This window comes from Lampetra fluviatilis, chromosome 13 (assembly GCF_964198595.1).
Source record: "Lampetra fluviatilis chromosome 13, kcLamFluv1.1, whole genome shotgun sequence".
Taxonomy (NCBI): domain Eukaryota; kingdom Metazoa; phylum Chordata; class Hyperoartia; order Petromyzontiformes; family Petromyzontidae; genus Lampetra; species Lampetra fluviatilis.
Window position 1 is genome coordinate 1,828,104 of NC_136287.1, and position 21,808 is coordinate 1,849,911.

Below are 21,808 nucleotides of genomic sequence, written 5' to 3' on the forward strand. Positions count from 1 at the left end.
ATCGTGCCCAACTGCTATCGCAGTACAACTGCACAGTTGCGCTGCCAGACCAGAGTGCTGACTGAGCATCGCGAGCTGGTGACTCACGGGACTTGGCGCGGTTGGCGCCGAGCTTGGCCGAGTTGGTGGCATTCTTCATCTCCTTGTCCTTCCCTTCGGCCCTGGTGAGCTTCTCCGCCTCCTTCTCCTTGCTCTTCGACACCGACGTCTTCACTGCCCCCGCCGCCTTCTTCCTCGCCGGGGACTTGGTCGACTTTCTGCTCTTCGTCTTTTCCTTGAGCTCCTTCTTCGTGGCGAGCCTCCCGCCGTCCTTCTCGGCCGGCCAGGCTGCCGAGTCCATCATGTTGACGTCGGGGTCGGGTGGCGGAGGCCGTGGGTCTGGCAAGTCCTTGGTCGCGAACGGCTGCAGGGGCCGATCCCGCACAGAGGATGACGACAAGGAGGAGGCAGAGGCGAGGGGCAATGCCCGCACCGGTCGAGCGATGGCAACGTCCGCTTGGATCGTCTCGGACTCGTCCTCTGAGTCGTCGAGCGTGGCGTCCCCGGCGATCGAGTGGAATTCCTCGGTCTCCAGTGGAAGGTCGGAGTCGGTGGGTGTGGGCAGCGAGTCGCTGACCGACGAAGGGGGGCTCTCCTCGGCGGGGCTTACGTGCACCCGGGCGCCACCTTTGCACGGCGACGCGAGCGAGATGCCTTCCAGCGTGAGCGGCACTCGGCTGCACTCGCGGTTATGTCGCTTCTCGGTGCTGCTGCTGCTGCCGGTGGCAGTGGCGGATGTCTGCTCCGTCAGGGCCACCACCGCAGGTGAGGTGCCCTCACTCAGGAACCTGTGCGTCACGACGGAGGACGCGAAGACGGTCATGCTGCCGTGAGGAGATGGTGGGCTGTCGCGAGGAGACGGTGGATTGTCGCTGGCCCACACCGGAGTCGCAGGAGGCCTGGTCGGTGTCTGCTCCCCGCGGGTCGAAGGCTGTCCACCGAACTGTGGAGATCGATCTTTGGGTGGAGAAATCCCCCCCGCCGGAGATTTATCGCCAGCCAGCATGTCAGGAGAGACTGGCGACTTCGAGATGGGTGATAGCTTCGTGGACGATGTTGCCGCTTCCGGAGAGCGCCTGTCGCCTTGTGGTTCATCGTCACCATCCCTCGCTGGCGGCTTTCCCGCGGGCTTCACGTCCAAGGTAGTCACGGTCTGACCTTCGGGCTTTGTGTCCAGACCCGAGCAGAAGTTTGTCTTCGGCCCCTCCTTGTCGAATGGTGCTCGGGGGAGGTGTGCCTCCAGCGAGCATGCGCTCAAGGAGCCGCCAAAGCGCGGGCCCTCACTGTACTCGGCGCTGGGCGAGCCGGGGGAGGTGGAGGAGAGCGTGCTCGCTGACTCGTCCTGTCGGCTGGAAGAACCAGGCTCCTTGTCGGCGCGCGATGACTCGAGCGCCGGCGAGTGCAGCGGGGAGCCAGAGGACCGCGATGGCTCCGTGACGGACGACGTATCGGGGGACACAGGCGAGTAGGTGGCCCCCTGAGCCAGCGCCTTCTCGTGGGGCCCACACCGGGAGGCCTCGGCATAGACCGTCTCTGGCACACCACGGCATGCTCCTGCGGTGTGGGAGACGTGGGAGACATTCATCTCCCAGGGTTCCTGCGGCTTGCTTCCCTCTTTCTCTGTCGCCGGCATGGAGAAGTTTTGGTCCTTCAGGACTTGTTTTTCCATCGTTTGGATGGGCGACGTGGGCGACGCAGTCAAAGCGGGTGACCCCGGCTCGTAGTGTTTTACCTCAGCGGGAGGCGGCAGCGCGGACCTCTCTTTGACTGACGCAGATTCGGTCGCCGGTGTCGATGACGATGATGGCGATGGCGGTGACGATGGTGATGCCGCTCCTCCCCGCTCCACCTCGTCATGCGTCGCGTTCTCTGTCACGCTCGATGGTCTTGCCTTCTGGCTCCATCCGCCGGGAAGTGGCGCGAGCTCCATTGCGGGGCGTGGTGGAGGCGTGGGCGGTTTCTGTGGGCTGCACGAAGGAGATGCCTGGGGAGACACCTCAGCCAGCATGAGCATCGGATCGGGTTGGACAATCACACGTGTCGCCTCTTCTGCATCCGCTGCCTGCTCATCGAGGGCGAATGAAGAAGCGCCCGTCGGTGACTTCTCAGGCAGCACGGCTCCACTCTTGGAGACCAAATCGGACTCTTCAGAGTTGGGTGAATCCTTCATCGACGCTGCTGCGGGTGCGGGCAGGGATGCGTGCGGCATCGTTTGCTTCTCGCAAGGTGGAGAGCCCCTATCCAGCTCTACATCACGCTTTCTCTCGGGAGCTTCGCTCATCGCAGGGGCCATCTCACCCGATCGTGACGGCGGTTGGGGATTCACCTCCCCGTGCTCTGAATGGTCAGTTTCGCCATCGGGATGCGGCGATTCGAGCAACGAGTCCGGCGAATACGCCTCTTCGAACATCAGCATCGTCTCTAAGATCTCAGTCCCATGCGCATCGGAGAGCTTGACAGGTGACCCGGCCGACCCCTTGTCTTCCCTGGCAGGGCGTTGCGCATCTCCCGGCGTCTCGTCCTTCGAGGGTGGTGCAGCTTCGGCCGCTCTTGCCTCGCGAGGTTCCCATTTGTCTGGCGCATCCCGCCGGCTCTCGGCGGCGTGCGAGCCTGACTCGCCACGCCGTGGTGGAGTCGGTGGGGCGTGGTCCGCCTCAAAGCCATCGGAGCCCCGGGACACGCCACCAGGCGACGCCGACGAGTCGCTGAGCGGTGACGGCGACAGAGGGGAGAACGCTGGGTCGACGTCGGTGGACCGTAGCCGCAGAGTGTGGCGGAGCCGCTCTTCCTCCTCCACACCGCGCTCCTTATCGGCCTTCCTTGGTGGCGTCCCTTTGCCCTCTGCCTCACTTGCGACCACATGGGGGATCTCTCCTGTGGTGAACGCTGAGTAGAAGTACTTGTAATCCTGTCCCGGGAACGTCCCCATCATGGAGTAGGAGGCACTTGCCATGCGATCGATCTGCACGTATGGCGGGAGGTTGTTGTTCCACTCTGCACCCTCCGGCATTCCTGAGTCGAGCTGTGGTTTCTCAGGTGGAGCAATGTCCTTCTCCCCATCCTGCTCTCGCCGTTCGAGCCCCGCTGACGGGAACTCCTCCGTAGGCTCAGTGCCAGCAAGCGGCGGTGTTTTCGGGAGGCTCGGCGGCGAGGGGGATTTCCCTTTGCCATAGATGTCGGCGTAGAAATCGTGCAGTGGGGAAAGCCTGGATGCCAGGGGCTGGATGAGGCTGTACTCGGGCGGTGGGGACAGGGGCGATTCGTCATCGTCTGTCGACTCAAATGGACTCCTGTACTTCCCGCTGGGATCTTTGCCCTCCTTGTCCTTCTGTTCCGCCAACTTCTTCTCAGTGTCCGCCGCGGGCCGTGCAGGGGCCACGGTGTCTGTTGGCGATCCGGCCGGCTTCCTGGGAACGTCCGCGTTTTCCGGGGTTTTAAGCGAATCTTCCGAGATGGGCGACTTGGAGGTCGGACTCTCGCTAGCCGTCTTGCCGGGTGGTGCTACCTCAGGGGCCGCTTTGCCAGGACGCCCGGCACCGTTCCCGTGCATCCCCTCCTCCTCTCCCTCGTCATCATCTCGAGCTGTGACATCATCGCCGGCCGAGAGTTTCAGGTCAAACGTGTCTGGAGTTTTGGTGTCGCTGTCGTCGGGTGATAGCGAGTCTTTGGACGTTGGCGAGGAATTTTTGGATGACTCGGCTGGCCTGGCACTTGCCGGGGACTTTGGCGGGCTTCTCCCAACTTCACCCGGCCTGCTGGCCTCGTTGACGGCGGTCGTTTGTGAGGGAGGCCCGGCGAGCAGTGGCCCGCGCTTGGAAATGTTGAGCTCGTCTGGTCTATTCGCCCCTTTACCGGCCGCGTCGCACACGGCCTCGATGGGATACAGCGTCATCTTCGACTCCGCCTTGAAAAACTCGGGCTGCCCCCCAAACGCCGCTCGTCCAGGTGACACTGGGGACCTCGTTCGGGTGGCGTCGATGCTCCCACGGTGCTCCCCTGGGCCCCGCGACGGCATCTCGGCTGATGACTTTGGATAATCTGTGAGGCTGCCTTCGTCCACCTGTGCCTTGCTCGCGGACGACACCAGGGCCTCCGCCGCCGCCTTGGAGGCTGCGATTAAGCTGTCAAGCGACGGTGCCATTGCGGGGGCGGTGGCGGCCACGGGAGACTTGGAAGAGCAGAGCTTCTTGGTGACAGGTGACTCCTGCGGGGAGACAGGAGAACGAGCGGTGTCCTTGCTCGGGTGTTTTCCGCTGGGCGGAGGAGCCTCCTTGGGGGACGCGGGTGAGGAGAGCGGGGAGAGCGGCGAGGGTGAGGCCGAAGGTTGATGAGAAGATGGGATTTGGGTCAAGGCGAGGAAGGCTTCTCCGCCAGCCAGTAGGGAGGTTTCAACCAACATGGCTGCCGCCGCCGCCTCTTTGCCGGCATCATCGGCCAGTGTGGTGATCTCAGCTCTTATCTCCTGCATCAGGTTGAGTATTTTTTCATCCGCATTTTTCCCACAAGAGGATTTCTTGGTAGGAGAAGCATCGTGCCCATGATCTGCCACCACGGGCAGGTCATCTTTTGCTTCAGCATTAGAAGTTGGCTTTTCAGGAACCTTGGTTGGCAACTGGTCAGATGCCCCTTTCACTTGACTGTCATCATCTCCGCCGAAGTGAGGAAGACTTGCAACCGCAGTGGCTGTTTTGTCTGCGGATGATGCCTCATTGAGGAAGCTCACGTTGCCTGGGGATTCCAGTGCAGCCGACATAAGAGTGGGACTGCGCAGTGGTAATGCTTCTGTGCTTTGAGCCGTCGCTTCAATTCGGGGAGACCTCTGCAGTTCCTCGGAATCCCGATCGTCGAAAGCGCGTGTCCCCACAAACGTGTGGGGCGAGGCAGGGGTGGTCGGCGCCAACACCTCTTGCTCTGTCGCTCTGTCTGCCCGCGTGTGCGTTTCTTCTTGGCCCTCGCCTCCGACCTCACTCACCGCTTCTTGTCCCATGCCTGGTGCTCCGCTGGGGTCGGCTTCGGCCGCTGGGCTGGACGCAAACGAGCCGCCGGTGCAAGGGCCATCGGTCACGGAGCCCAGGGACGAGCTGGAGCCGCTAAGCGGAGACCTCTCAAGCGAACGCTCCTTAGGGGCAGCACATGGCCACAGGGGCTCCGCCGCAGCCACAAGAGATGACCCGCGAGTCTCCTCCGCGATGGACAGGGGCCATGGCTCAGCGCCAAACAAGTCGGAGGGAGGCCTTTGTTGCTGTTGCTCCATCGGTATATCTGCCGGCATTAAATCCTCGGCTTCTTGTAGACGCTCATTCGCCGTTCCAGCGGCGTGGATCTCCTCGGCCAGGCTAGGGCGCTTCTCGGCTGCGTGAGCCACCATTGTTTTTTCCGGCAAAATTGTCGCGGGAGAAACCGCGTCCTCGCCAAGTGACGGCTTGACGTCTGTGGCGCCTGCGTCTCCCATATCTGGCATATCTCCCGGCCTGCTGGACACTGCCGCTAATGACTCTCCACATGCTGACGACCATCCCTCATTGAGGTCGCCCCGCACAGCCATGTCGCCCAGCATCTCAGACGGAACTAGAGTGTGAGAGGCCTCGGAGACAGAGGAGTCCTGCAATGTCCCGAAAGAGTCCCTCTTAGGCTCTGGCCTTTTGAGCGACAAAGCCAGGCCCTCAACGGAGTCGGTGCTCGGCCCAACGTTGACCGGTGGAGCCTGCCCCTGCTCGCTCTCCATCCTGCCAGACTCAGAGGCGATGCTGAGGCTGTAGGACGTCTCGCTGAGAGGTGACTCGGCAGACGACTCTTTCTGCGCCGTCGGGGCCCTCTTGAGACAGACAGCCAGCGTGACGGAGGGGGCTGCCCGGGCTGCGGCAGCGTAGTCGCCTCCCCCGGTGGCGAGCGCGTGCTCTCTGACTGACCTGGCAGTGCTCGTGGACTCCGACTCGGACGAGAGGCATGGGGTGAACTCGCCGTCCTGTCTCAAGGAGGAGGATTTCTGAAAGGCGGAGATCGGAAACTCGGGTAGATCACCGTGGCTTGCTTTGTCATCCAGCTTGAGGGATTTTGGCGAGTGAGTGGTGGCTGCAGAGGAGGGCGATGGAGGAAGGGTGAATTCTTCCAAGGTGGGATGGCCATGCAGGAGGAACGCACTGTACTCCTCGTCAAAGTTGCCCTGGTCTCTCGCTGCAGAACTCTTCGACACGCTGTCATACTCGAGGTTGCACGGCTCGGACATCGACTCTTCGGACGGCTCGCACTCAAGGCCCATGTGCGGATCTTCCAGTGGAGTGATGGACTTGTCGGAGAACGTCAGCTCTGACAAGGTCTTCCCCTCCTCCTTGCCGGAGCCCCTGCCGCTAGCCTCAGATGGGGGCAATGGCTTAGAGTCATCAAAGGGGCTGATGGAGGGTGCCGTGGTCGTGCTGGCGTCCAACGAATCCGGCACCTGCTCGGGAAGTGCCGGTGAGTCTTCGAATTTGACCTTCTTGTACTGCAGAGTTTCGTCGTGAGAAGCGGCAACCGGTTTGTCAGTGTCGGCGTCGTGCACGGAAGGGGGCTTTTTGGAAACTTCGTTGCCATCGCTGTCATCATCGCCATGCACATCTTTGTCAAAAGGTGGGACACTGGGGGCTTCTGTTAATGGAGACTCGCATCGCTGCTGCTCCGGCACTGCGGGCGATGGCGGAAACGCAAGCAACACCACGGGTGACGCCACGGGCGATACCATGGGCGACGATGCAGTCTTCTCCGTGGGCAAGAACGTTGTGGCCTCATTGCCCAGGGTGGCTCCTCGCCCAGGCTCGGAATCATCCCGTTGGGATGTGGTGGTCTCTGCTCCACGTTCATTCACGTCAGGGCTGAGTTCGTCCATGGGGAAGTGGATTTTCTCGTCGGCTGGGGAGTAGGAGGAGGGAGTGAACGCCACGCCAAGTTGCGGCGAGCCAGGCAGCGAGTCCATCTGCAGAGTTTTCTCCTCAGGGCTGCTGGCGCATTTCTCCGGCGTGTCAGCAGCTGCTGCCACTGGCAGCATCTTCTCCAAAGCAGGGGTCTTCTCGATGTTGGTCGGCGTCAGATCTGATGCAAGGTCTGGGGTCTTGTCGACCATGGGGGAGGGCGACGTGTCAATCGCCGCCTGGCTTCCGTGCTCTTCGAGCTTCACCTGCAGCTTTTGAGCTTCCCTCTTTGGTGACTCCGTGGCTTTGCCTTCGTCGCTGGGATATTTGAAGAAACGGTCATCCTCCAGTGAGGAAGTGGGTGATATCGTCGAGGCGCTGGCGATGTAGTCCTTCCCGGGCGTGGCCTCAGTCTTCGAGTACACCAGGCTGCTGGAGCTGTCGAGAGCCAGGGGGGAGAAGGTGGCGACGGTCGTCCTGTCTGCCTCCGCGGGCTCTGTCTCAGCGTGCTGGATCACGGCCGTCGTGGCCTCGCCGCCCGATGACTCATCGTCATCTTTGTCACTCATGCTCTCCTTCGGGGTCGGCATCTCGGACATGGGCGTTGGTTCGCCTGAGATCTCCAGTGATGCGAAAGTGAAGCCGGATGTGGGGGTGGCCTCCTCACGGAGGTCTTCGTCTGATGCCATCTGCTCGGTGTCCGATGGGCCCGGCGACGCCACTGATGCCCCCACCGTTGCTTCCGCCACCGCGTCGTGCTGCCCCGGAGAGGCCTCCACTGGCGGGGACTCCGGCGTGATGCAGGCGCTCGTCGGGAGCTGCTTGCCAGTCTCTCCGGCCCACTCCTTCTGCTCCTCCTCCTCGTGCTTCTCCCTGATGTCGCTCAGCTCCTCCTCTTCCTCCGAGGAGTCAACACTCAGCATCTCGGGTTTATTGTTTTGGTTCGGATTGGTGTCTGGCTGAACATCGCGCTCAGCACAGCCGCGGACCTCCGCGTCATCCTCCTGTGTTGTGTTCTTGTTGCTATCTTCCAGGTGTCGGTCGCTCGTGAATTTATCAGCGGCGTCACACTCCTCCTTCTCCTCTTTCTTCTTCTCTTTCTCCAGTTCAAATTCCACCTGTTTTTCACTCTCACTTTCTTTCTCCTTCTCTTCGTCATGTTCGTCTTCCTCCTCCTCTTCAAGCCTGTTGTTGTGCATCTTCTCCTTATCTTCCTTCTCTTCGCCATCGATTCCTTTTTTGCAGGGCTCCGTGACACTGCTGGGCTCTCCCTCGGCCTGCTCTGCTGGCTCGGGTTCCTCCTCGATAGCTGTGAGTTGCGTGTCGTCTGAAAATGAGCGATGGGGAGACCGCTCGCCCCTCTCCTCTTCGTCAGCTTCAATTTGCGTCAGCGTCTTCACCTCCTCCTCGTGAGCTTGTTCGACTTCCTGCAGATCTTCCTGCTGCTGCTGCTGCATCACCACTGTCACCACTTCCTCCTCTTCCACCACCTCCTCCTTCTCTAGGCGACTTGGCGCAGCGTCAGCAGCATCGGCAACCGGACTTGGCGACCCGCCTGCTTCCAATGCTTCTTCTGCCACCTCCACCTCGACGAGCTTCTCGTCTTCCACCAAGTCCTTGAAGTCCCGAGACAGGTCCTCTGGCGTTGTCATCCGGGATCTCTCTGCCTCGGGCTCAGTGGTGGTGGTGGCGGCAGCAGCGATGGCGACCGCGGCCTGCGAGGCATCTTCGGCTTTCTTCACAGGCTTTGCTTCCTTCTTCTTCTTCTCCGCCTTGCCGCGAGGCTTGAGCTTCGGCGATGGTGTCCTCTCCTTGCGCAAGAGCTTCGGCTCAGCGTCTTTCTTCAGAACCTTGGCTTTCTCTGCCACTTTCTTTGTCGGCGTGGGAGAGGTGAGAGGCCTCACTTCATGTCTGGGCGGTTTCTTCACTTCCTTGTCATCTTTGCCCCCATTCTTCCTCTCTGTCTTTTTGACATCCTTCTTGTGGTCGGTCCTTTTGAGCTCTTTCTCCGCATCATGGGCTGCGTCTTTCGCAGCGTCCACTTTCTTCTCCTGCTCCTTGGCCTTATTTTCGTTCAAGACCACCGACTTGTCCTTTGAGCTCCTCTTCATTGTTTTCGGTTTCGAAGCATCCAGTTTGCCCTTCTCCCTTTTGATCCCCGACGCTTTTTTCACTTCTGGCTTTTCCAGCTTGGCTTCGGTTCTCTCCGCCTTTATGTCACCCACCCATTCAGCCTCCTTCTCGCTGGCACTCGCCGGCGGCCGGCACTTTTCATCACCAGGCGTCATTTCCACGGCTCTCACCATCGCCACGACAACCGATTCTTTGCCTTCCTTCGGTGGCGGAGGCGGCGACTTGACTGCCTGGATTTTTTGCGATGACCTGAGGCTCTCCTTGCTGTCCGTCTTCTGCTTCAGCTTGGACTGCTTTGGCAAGAGCCCGGCACCCATATCCTTTTGCATGGCCACGGGGTGCTTGAGGAAATCCAGGTGCTTCAGCTTGTCGAGCCCTTCCAGGATCTTACCCTGCGGTGCGTTGCCAGGAAACAGCACGCGTACGATTTTGTCGGCCGGGTTGGCCGGGTGCCACACGACGAGCGCCGTGATGGACGTGAGGTAGGGCACGGCGATCTCGCCCTCCTTGCCGCCGGCCAGCATGACGCCCGTCTTGGCCTTGCTGTTGCCCGCCCACTTCTGCATGAGGAACTGCATCTCCTTGCTGTCCCGCACCGGGTTGAGCACGTACATGTCGAGCCGCCCCACGCCCAGCTTCTGGAAGAGCACGATGGGCTCGATGGCGGCGGCGCCAGCCGCCCGCGACAAGGGCTCGGGCACGATGCCCAGCCCGTCGAGCAATTGCAGGGTCTGGCGCGCCTCTTCGAAGCTCTTCCTCACCTTGCGCCCCGCGGGCTCGGTCGCGGCGGCACGCAGCTTGTCGGGCACGTTGAAGAAGACGACACCGATCTCGGGCGAGATGAGGTTGCGCATCCACTCTCCGTAGGCCGCCGAGCCCTGCGACTCCTCGTCCTCCACCTCGGCCAGCTTGCGGCGCAGCAGGCCGTTGACGCCGGGCAGGTTGTCAGCGCCGATGTGCGTCACGAGCACAGAGTCGACGCGGTCCACGTGCCGCACCAGCTTCCAGAAGCACGAGCGGCGCTCGGAGCCGCCGTCCACCAGCATGTTGAAGCCATTGACGGCGAAGAGCGCCGAGTCGCCGCGCCCGCCGGGGAAGATGTAGCAGCATGGGCGTGACAGCTTGAGGAAGCCGCCCGACGTCGGCGGCTCCAGGAGCTCGAAGGGCGAGGGTAGCTCCACGGACTCTGCCAGGTACTCGGTGAACTCGGAAAGGCCGTCCATCACCGCGTCTCCGCCGGCGGCGCTGCCGTTGTTGTTGGCGCCGGCGGGGGCGCCGGCGGGGGTGCTGGCGGGGGCGGGGGGGTTGATGCTCACTCGGACGAATGCGTCGCCCGGCGTGAGGGCGAGCGCCTCCAGGGCGCCGCCGCGCCAGTCGCCGTCGTCGGGGCACGCGACGGTGAGGTGGGCGCGCGCGTCTGAGGGTGCGGAGCAGAGCTGCGCGCTGAGCTGTGGGTGGGGAGATGGTGGGGAGAGAGGGAGGAGAGACGTCAGTTATGAGACCAGTTCAGATGGATGAGTCTGCTGATGCTGATATTGCTCCAACTAAACTAAACTATTTTTTTTATTTTACGAGGTAAGGCCCACTGAGCTGCGTAGCTCTTTTTTCAGAAGCGACCTGGCCACAAATGATAGCTCAATGAAGTGGCTCATCACGTGGAAATGCATAGCAGCCAAATGTGGAGGGAAAAACCGGAGGACCTGGAGAAAAATCCACCCACACACACCATGTGAGTCTATTGTTCTCTATGTGAGTCTATTGATCTCAGTGTGAATCTATAGATCTTTGTGCGAGTCTATGGGTCTCGATGAATTCGCTCAGATTCAAGTTGAACACTCGTGACGTCAGCACCGGCCCGTTGGCTCAGTTTCTCAGTGACAAGGCCATTGTGAACCCCACCCCTGCCGCCCTGCCCCCCCCCCCCTGGCGAACCAACCCCGCACCCTCCCTCCCCCCATTCTCGGAAGTCATCTCCGAGGGACGACGTGGGCCGATGAATGATTCATGAGGGTGCCGATCGTTACCACCGCGTTCTGTTCTGCCCTGCTCAGCAATTTGGCCACGCAAGGGTGGCACATTTGAGGAAGTGGCGCGGTGGTGATGGGGGTGTGTGGGGGAGTATGGTGGGGGTGTGTGGGGGAGTATGGTGGGGGTGTGTCGGGGAGTATGGTGGGGGTGTGTGGGGGGGTATGGTGGGGGTGGGGGGGTGCAGCAACGTTTAATCGATAAGGACAAGGTTGCTCTGCCACTGCGGCGCGCGGCGCGATCGTTGAGATCCCCCAACTCAATCCGGCGTCTCTGGTTACGGGCGCAAATAAAGACCGGCGGTGTCAGCAGAAGAGGAGGAGGCGGTGGGTGGTGGTGGTGGTGGAGGAGGTGGCTGAAGGTGGCTGGAGGTAGCTGGAGGGTGGTGCCCAGTGGCGTAGTAGCGACATCATCAGCTCAGGGGGTGCAGCGATCGGTCAGGTGGGGCCCCAATATTTGATTTGTCTCACAGCACGGTCGCACCCAGGCTTTTATAAAAAATCGCGGCCTCCTCGTGCCTAATCACATCGTCATTACGCTCACGGTATCGAACATTTAACGCTGTAGGGGCGCTGCGTCTTCGCAACATGCGGCCACTTACAGCTCCCTAGTACCTTTTTGAAAAACAATTGACACGTATCCAATTAAACAAAAATCCCAGAAACGGAGTTCCACGTCCAATGTTCTTTCACTAAAGTCAATTACGTTTCTTTACGGTAAAAAAACGGTATTACTTCTAATACTAAACTTTAGAAAACATCTATCATTGTGGTTGTTAAGGGGGCCCAAACTCGTAGCTTTGGTGGGGGGGGGGGGTGTAGAGGAAAGGCACCTCCTGCCTGCCCCACGCTCGTTACGCTACCGGTTGTGCCCCCCATCCGGTACGGAGCGGTGAGCTCACCTCGGGCTCGGTGAGGATGCTGGCGAGGCCCTGGCACGACACGTAGCCCTGCTGCAGGGCGATGTCGCCCGTGGGCTCCAGGCTCTGGCCGGACACCACGAGCAGCTTGTGGTGCGCCGGACCCCGGAGGAGAGTGCGCACCTGGGGGGGGGGGCGGGGTGCAGTGTTGAGGAGGGGGATGAAGGGGGTGCATGGAAGGCAGCGGGGCAGGAGGACACACACCAACACCAGCGTGTTCAATGCCCACACTCACTGCACATGCACCTTACAAAGACAAAGATCACCCATATAGCTGCTAGGGAGTCGCATCACCTATGAAGACCGACCCGGCACTGAGTGGGGTGGGCGGCCAGCACCACGCCCGGCTGCCTTTGTCTCCCCAGTTGGCAATGTTTTAACGCATTGTACCAGGTATTCAATTGAGGCTAAGACGACCTAGGGCAGATCCAGTACCGGTTCAGAGAATCGTCACTGGTGGAGGCCTTGAAGCGGGACATCGAACTCGGGTACACTAACCGCTGTGCGACCGCTCCCCACACAAAACTCACAACCCCCCCCAGAATACTCACCAATGCTCCTTGATGATGGAGACCCGTGAACAGTTTATCCAGGAGAGCCACTCTGAGCCTTGTGACACTTTTTCAGGAGGGTTCTGCTGCTGCTGCCACGTTGAGATTTGTATCTTTAGGAAACTGGAGCACCCGCAGAAAACCCACGCATTGCGCGAGGGGGCAACGCTCTATCCCCGTGCCAGGGTATGGCACCGCCAGGAGGGTTGGTAGATCACCGCACAGGTGGTGTGTGGTGATCCAGCAACCCCTGGGCGCTGCCTCCACAGCAGTGCTGGGTTACTGACAGCCACGTGAGTCAACACCACGGCTCGTCTCTCTCCACTCTCCTGCTCACCTCGGTTCCGACCGCCTCTTCCGAGGGGTTGATCAGCACCACGGTGTCCAACTCATCGCTGCTGTGCTGCAGGGTCTTCTGCCCTGCGCCACCCGACGCAACCACGCACACAAAGACAAAGCAGCATCGCCTGTAACAGACCGTTGGGGACAAGTGCTGTTAGCGAGCGGCACCTACGAAGGCCGGCACGGACAACGTGTGAGGGGTTGGGTGGCCAGCACCACGCCCGGCCACCTTTGTCTCCCCAGTGACGATGTCTATACACCGCATCAGATACTAATTTGAGGCTGAGTCGACCTAGGGGAGGCCCAGAACCGATTCAGATAATCGTCACTGGGTGTTGGTGGCCGTAGCGCAGCGCGCTTACCACTACACTACGGCCCCCACTACCACACTCACGCGCACACATACACACATACATACACACATACATACACACGCGTACACAAGCACACATACATACACACACACATACATACACACGCGTACACAAGCACACATACATACATACACACATACACACGTGTACACGCGCACACACGCACACATACATACACACACATAAATACACACGCACGCACATATACACATACATACACACGCGCACAAACACATACACACGCGCACACATACATACATATACACATACATACACACGCGCACACAAGCACTCACACATACAAAAACAGCTACATACACACGTGCACACACATACACACACGCACACACGCACGCACACACACACGCACACACGCGCGCACACACGCGCGCACACCCACACACGTGCACACACGCATGTCAGGAGAAGAGGAACCACAGATGAGCGGGGAAGGCAGCAGCCACGCGGTGAGTAGCCAGCACTACCAACTGCCCAAGCTCCGCGGTCCCTTATGTATTACGGCATTATCGGCCCATATAATCGGTGACGTTTCGAGCAATGGCCCTCCTTCAGATCACGTAGTACAAAGCGCCATTTCCCGTAACGTCATCAATTGCATGCAAGAATATATTTAGTTGTCACGCCGTAGCAGCATCACAACAACAACAACAGCAACCACAAACACAACAATAAGAACCACAACAGCAAGGGTCTTGCTCTGAATCAGTCGGGTTAACTGTTAACAGCATCCCTCAGCAGTCCTCCTCCTCCTTCCCACATCCTCTCGACCGCCCAAATCACTCAATATAACTTATATTCTATGGTTCTTTCGGTAAAGTCACGTAGATAGAAACAATTATAATAAAATAATGAAAATGTAAATAAATTGAATACAAAAATGTACTATTAAAGTGAATGAAAAAAGAATAACAAATATTATTTGTATTCACTTTATTTTTATAATTTTGTTGTTATCAATATTTCTATATAAACAATAAAAACAATTTATTCACTTATTTTTATTCTTTTATTGTTATTCTTTTTTTCTATCTACGTGACTTTACCGAAAGAACCATAAAATATGAATTCCTGCAGTCAGGTGCTATGGGACTCTGCCACAGTCGACAGAGTACAATAAAAACATGAATACCGCATCTTCAGATGGTGCTGCTCATGATGATGTGACAGACCACGACGACGATGATGACGACGACGCTGTTTTTGGTGATGACCAGGGTGGTGGAGGTTGTAATGATGATGATGCTGACAATAATGATGATGATACTAATTCCTATGATGATGAGCGGAGCTTCATTGCGGTGTCCCGCCGAGTAAACCACTTGCTGGCCACCTCCGTCCACACGGACACAAAGACAAAGAACCCCCGTATAGCCTGAACAGACTGTTGGGCCAAGTGCTGCTAGCGAGTACCTATGAAGACCAGCACGGCACACGAGGGGGTGGGTTGCCAAAACCACGCCCGGCCGCCTTTATCTCCCGAGTGGTGATGTTTTACCGCACCGCACCAGGTACTCATTTGAGGCTGAGTCGACCTGGGGGAGACCCAGGACCGGTTCAGATAATCGTCATTGGTGTTGGCCGTGAGCGGGAATCGAACTCGGTTCGCCGGGTTCATAGCGCAGCGCGCTAACCGCTACGCCACCGCTCCCCACTGATAAACCGACACACAGACACACGGATACACGGATACACAGACATACGGATACACGGATACACGGATACACAGACATACGGATACACGGATACACAGACATACGGTCACATGGACATACGGACACAGACACACTTACACACGGACGTGAGGACACACATATATATATAAACACACGGACACACATTGGGATAGTTTTCATCCAACAGTGGATTGATGATGGCTGCTACTGATGATGATGCTCACTCTCAGTATAGTCATGCACCAGCATGATGGTGGTGGTGATGATGGTGGTGATAATGAAGGTGGTGGTGATGATGACAATGGTGGTGTAGTGATGAGGAGAGTGTTGATGAGGGTGGTGGTGATGAAGATATTGATGAGGGTGGTATTGATGGTGATAATGTTGATGATGATGAGGGTGGTAGTGATGATGAGGGTGGTGGTAATGATGAAGGTGGTGGTAATGATGAGGGTGGTAGTGATGATGAGTATTGAAGAGGGTGGTAGTGTTGATGAGAGTGGTAGTGATGATAATGTGAGTGGTGATGATTTTGATGATGATGAGGGTGGTAGTGATGGTGATAATGTTGATAATGATGAGGGTGGTAGTGATGGCGATGATGTTGATGATGATGAGGGTGGTGGTGATGGTGATGATGTTGATGATGACCATCTGCATCGTGCGATGTGCAAAGACGCGAGCTGCGTTACTCAGAACGTCTCCTCCAGAGCACTCGACCCAAAAACACCTCATCCTCACCACCACCTCCTCACCTCATCCTCACCACCACCTCCTCACATCCCCAACGCTTCACCTCCAGAACCCCCTTGTCCTCACCCTTTCTTAGCCTCTCCTCCACCTCCTCGAATATTCCTTCTCCTCACCTCATCATCACGTCGGCCCCACCTCCATCTTTTCCTCACCTCGTCATATTCACCTCTTTTCTCCACATTCCTCCTCAACCTGGCACTGTCTCCTTCTCACCTCCTCCAACCACAAGCTGGGGAGGCATCAGCACCCTCAGTGCTGCGGACATCAACGCTGGCTCTCGTGGACTCTGTAGCCGAGTACTGGACGAGAAGCAGTCACCACTCCACTTGTTGATGTCCAACTGAACACTGCAATGTGGTGTGTCACCAGAGCCCTCGAAATAGGACCTTTTGCCAGTATCAAAGTATGACAAAAACAAGAACATGTGTTACCCGTTCTGGCAAATAGAACAGGAGGTGTCAAGATGTTCAAACACCGAATAGAAACCTTTTGCAAGGAACCAAGTGACTGCATTGATGACCACAAGCACCGTGTGTGATGAATGCAGACACGATTCCTTGCAAAAGGTTTTTTTATTTGGTGTTGGAACGTCTTAACACCTCCTGTGCTATTGCCAGAAAGGGTTCAACCTGTTCTTGTTTTTGTCATACTGGAACCATTGAGTCGACCCCAACACCCTGGCTGCCCGTGCTGTCACCAAATCTCTGTCCCACCCATCCGCCACAACGCTGCGATCCTCCGGGAAGTCCTGAACATCGAGGGAAGCAGTCGCCTTCCCATTCACCGGGACCTCAATAACGTCCCTCGGCATCGCTTGAAGTCACGCCAAGCGCTTTAGACCCACGCGCTGAACCTTCATCAATGTGAGTTCAACCCGATGAAGCGTGGGGAGCTGAATGGAGTTCAAAAGAACTCACAAACAAACACCACCTTGTGAAGACCCAACGCAGAAGATCACTGGGTTCGATCTTCCACGAAGCTCATGGTCCACCATAAACCACACCCACTGCACAAACCAGGGCGGTAGATGTCGGTATCTGATGCACAAATTGAAAATTAAAACGCTCCAGCGTGCGACTGTGTTTCATCCAGAACAGACCGTAGTGCGACGCTTAACGACGCAATGGCAGATCCACAAATACGAAGGGGACTTCACAGCTGCTTCTGACGCGGTTGTGTGCCTTGATAACCACCTGCACGTGAACCTGCAGTTGTTGCTCTGCATCTGCATCAGCCGTACGACGGAAGAAGATGACTCTCCCTCCTCTACCTCGTCCTCCTCCACACCTCTGATCAACACTCCTCCCTGATGTCGTCTGCATCAGCTGGAAGAAGATGACTCTCCCTCCTCTACCTCGTCCTCCTCCACACCTCTGATCAACACTCCTCCCTGATGTCGGCAATGCTCCCTCCCCTAGGACCCGAGCCGGACGAGGTGAGATTCCATTTACGCCATTGATTCCTAGTCAAATATGTCCCATACAGCAGTCATATATGCCATTCGGATATCCCATTAAATGTCGTGTTAAATATCACATTGAAATAGCCGATCGATATAGCCCATTGAAATATCCCATTGAATATACCAAGAAAATAAAAATCCCATTGACATATTCCATTAACACCCTCGTAAATATCTATTTAAATATCCAATTGCAATATCCATGAAATATTACGTAGATGTATTCCATTCTAATATCCCATTAAATATGCCAATACTTATCCCATGAAATATCCCATAGACATATATAATAAAAACAAAAATATCCCATTGAACTTTCTAATTAAATATCCCTTATTCAACCAATTTGAATACCCCATCTGTTTTTTTCATATTCCACACAAACATCACACTGATATGCTCTTAGAAAGATCCCGTAGAAATATAATATTACTAGATTCAATTGAAACATCCAAAAACATTATCCCATCGAAATATCCCATTAAATATCCTATTAGATATATACCAATGAAATATCCTATTGAAGCATCCGATCACATCCCAATAAAATAGTCCATAAATATGCAGTTTCCCAATGAAATATCCCATTGAGGATATATATCGTTGAAGTATTCAATCGAACTTGTCCAACTCTCACGGATACACAAACACGTGGATAAGAAAAATACAGACACACGGTTACACGGATACACAGACATGCAATTGCTGACGCCTTCATCCAGCAGTGGATTGATAATGGCTATTGCTGATGATGCTGACACTGATAGCATAGTCATGTACCAAGAATTGTGGTGATGGTGGTGATTATGATGATGGTGGTGATTATGATGATGGTGGTGATTACGATGATGGTGGTGATTATGATGATGGTGGTGATTATGATGATGGTGGTGATTATGATGATGGTGGTGATTATGATGATGGTGGTGATTATGATGATGGTGGTGATTATGATGATGGTGGTGATTATGATGATGGTGGTGATTATGATGATGGTGGTGATTATGATGATGGTGGTGACTATGATGATGGTGGTGACTATGATGATGGTGGTGATTATGATGATGGTGGTGATTATGATGATGGTGGTGATTATGATGATGGTGGTGATTATGATGATGGTGGTGATTATGATGATGGTGGTGATTATGATGATGGTGGTGATTATGATGATGGTGGTGATTATGATGATGGTGGTGATTATGATGATGGTGGTGATTATGATGATGGTGGTGATTATGATGATGGTGGTGATTATGATGATGGTGGTGATTATGATGATGGTGGTGATTATGATGATGGTGGTGATTACGATGATGGTGGTGATTACGATGATGGTGGTGATTATGATGATGGTGGTGATTATGATGATGGTGGTGACTATGATGATGGTGGTGACTATGATGATGGTGGTGATTATGATGATGGTGGTGATTATGATGATGGTGGTGATTATGATGATGGTGGTGACTATGATGATGGTGGTGACTATGATGATGGTGGTGATTATGATGATGGTGGTGATTATGATGATGGTGGTGATTATGATGATGGTGGTGATTATGATGATGGTGGTGATTATGATGATGGTGGTGATTATGATGATGGTGGTGATTATGATGATGGTGGTGATTATGATGATGGTGGTGATTATGATGATGGTGGTGATTATGATGATGGTGGTGATTATGATGATGGTGGTGATTATGATGATGGTGGTGATTACGATGATGGTGGTGATTACGATGATGGTGGTGATTATGATGATGGTGGTGACTATGATGATGGTGGTGACTATGATGATGGTGGTGATTATGATGATGGTGGTGATTATGATGATGGTGGTGATTATGATGATGGTGGTGATTATGATGATGGTGGTGATTATGATGATGGTGGTGATTATGATGATGGTGGTGATTATGATGATGGTGGTGATTATGATGATGGTGGTGATTATGATGATGGTGGTGATTATGATGATGGTGGTGATTATGATGATGGTGGTGATTATGATGATGGTGGTGATTATGATGATGGTGGTGATTATGATGATGGTGGTGATTATGATGATGGTGGTGATTATGATGATGGTGGTGATTATGATGATGGTGGTGATTATGATGATGGTGGTGATTATGATGATGGTGGTGATTATGATGATGGTGGTGATTATGATGATGGTGGTGATTATGATGATGGTGGTGATTATGATGATGGTGGTGATTACGATGATGGTGGTGATTACGATGATGGTGGTGATTACGATGATGGTGGTGATTACGATGATGGTGGTGATTATGATGATGGTGGTGATTATGATGATGGTGGTGATTATGATGATGGTGGTGATTATGATGATGGTGGTGATTATGATGATGGTGGTGATTATGATGATGGTGGTGATTATGATGATGGTGGTGATTATGATGATGGTGGTGATTATGATGATGGTGGTGATTATGATGATGGTGGTGATTATGATGATGGTGGTGATTATGATGATGGTGGTGATTACGATGATTGTGGTGATTACGATGATGGTGGTGATTACGATGATGGTGGTGATTACGATGATGGTGGTGATTACGATGATGGTGGTGATTACGATGATGGTGGTGATTATGATGATGGTGGTGATTATGATGATGGTGGTGATTATGATGATGGTGGTGATTATGATGATGGTGGTGATTATGATGATGGTGGTGATTATGATGATGGTGGTGATTATGATGATGGTGGTGATTATGATGATGGTGGTGATTATGATGATGGTGGTGATTATGATGATGGTGGTGATTATGATGATGGTGGTGATTATGATGATGGTGGTGATTATGATGATGGTGGTGATTATGATGATGGTGGTGATTATGATGATGGTGGTGATTATGATGATGGTGGTGATTATGATGATGGTGGTGATTATGATGATGGTGGTGATTATGATGATGGTGGTGATTATGATGATGGTGGTGATTGTGATGATGGTGGTATTGACCCTTTTGAGTAGCGGATGCGCGTAACAACTATCATAACCACCAATTCACCATCATCATCACCACCACCACCATCACCACCAATCCACCATCATTATCACCACCACCATCACCATCACCACTATCATCACCACCAATCCACCATCATTATCATCACCACTATCATCACCACTATCATCACCACCAATCCACCATCATCACCACCACCATCATCATTATCACCACTATGTTCACCACCACCATAACCACCAATCCACCATCACCACGATCATCACCACTATCGTCACCACAAATCCACCACCATCAGCACTATCATCACCACTATCCACCACCATCACCACCATGATCACTATCATATCAACACTAATCACAATATTATGACTACCAATCCACCACCATTACGATCATCACCATCACCACAAATAATCCACCATCACCAACATCATCGCTATCATCACCGCCAATCTACCATCACCACCATCACCATTATATCACTACAAATCCACCACCATCACCAATCCATCAGCAATCCACCATCGTCATCATCACCACCACCTCCATCACCACCATCACCATCATCACCACCATTACCACCATCACCACCATCATCACCACCATTACCACCATCACCACCATCACCATCACCACCACCACCATCACCACCATCACCACGATCACCACCACCATCACCACTACCATCACCACCATCACCACCACCACCATCACCATCACCACCACCACCACCATCACCACCATCACCACCACCATCACCACCGCCACCACCATCACCACCACCATCACCACCATCACCACCATCACCACCATCACCACCACCACCATCACCACCACCACCACCATCACCACCATCACCACCGCCATCACCATCACCACCACCATCACCACCATCACCACCATTACCACCACCATCACCATCACCACCATCACCACCACCACCATCACCACCATCACCACCACTCCCCCACGCGGCTCTCCCCGCGCGAGGAAGCTGGCGCAGCGGCGCCCCGCAGAGGTCACCGCGACCTCTGCGTAGCGCCGTCTACGGAGAGGGCATCGCCAACCCGAGCTCTGTCACCGCTGACAGCCCGGCACACCGAATCCTCGCTCACTCACTCACTCACAGACTGACTCACTCACTCACAGACTGACTCCTCACTCACTTACAGAGTGACTCACTCACTCACTCACAGACTGACTCACTCGCTCACAGACTGACTCAATTACTCACTCACAGACTGACTCCTCGCTCACTCACTCACTCACAGACTGACACCTCACTCACTCACTCACAGACTGACACCTCACTCACAGACTGACTCCTCACTCACTCACAGACTGACTCACTCACTCACAGACTGACTCCTTACTCACTTACAGAGTGACTCACTCACTCACAGACTGACTCACTCGCTCACAGACTGACACCTCACTCACTCACTCACTCACAGACTGACACCTCACTCACAGACTGACTCCTCACTCACTCACAGACTGACTCACTCACTCACTCACAGACTGACTCCTCACTCACTTACAGAGTGACTCACTCACTCACAGACTGACTCACTCGCTCACAGACTGACTCAATTACTCACTCACAGACTGACTCCTC

At 54.9% G+C, this 21,808-nt stretch overlaps 1 protein-coding gene across 1 annotated transcript in view; it reads right to left on the reverse strand.

Annotated features, from left to right (window-relative positions):
- The window catches only part of LOC144935606 (uncharacterized), a 55,590-nt gene that overhangs the window by 8,133 nt on the left and 25,649 nt on the right, over window positions 1-21,808 (reverse strand). Inside the window, exons 3-5 of the mRNA XM_078862431.1 lie at window positions 12,889-12,971; window positions 11,983-12,123; window positions 88-10,504 (exon numbers count right to left, since the gene is read on the reverse strand). Coding sequence (XP_078718557.1) covers window positions 88-10,504; window positions 11,983-12,123; window positions 12,889-12,971 — 10,641 coding nt within the window. The remainder of the gene's footprint in view (window positions 1-87; window positions 10,505-11,982; window positions 12,124-12,888; window positions 12,972-21,808) is intronic.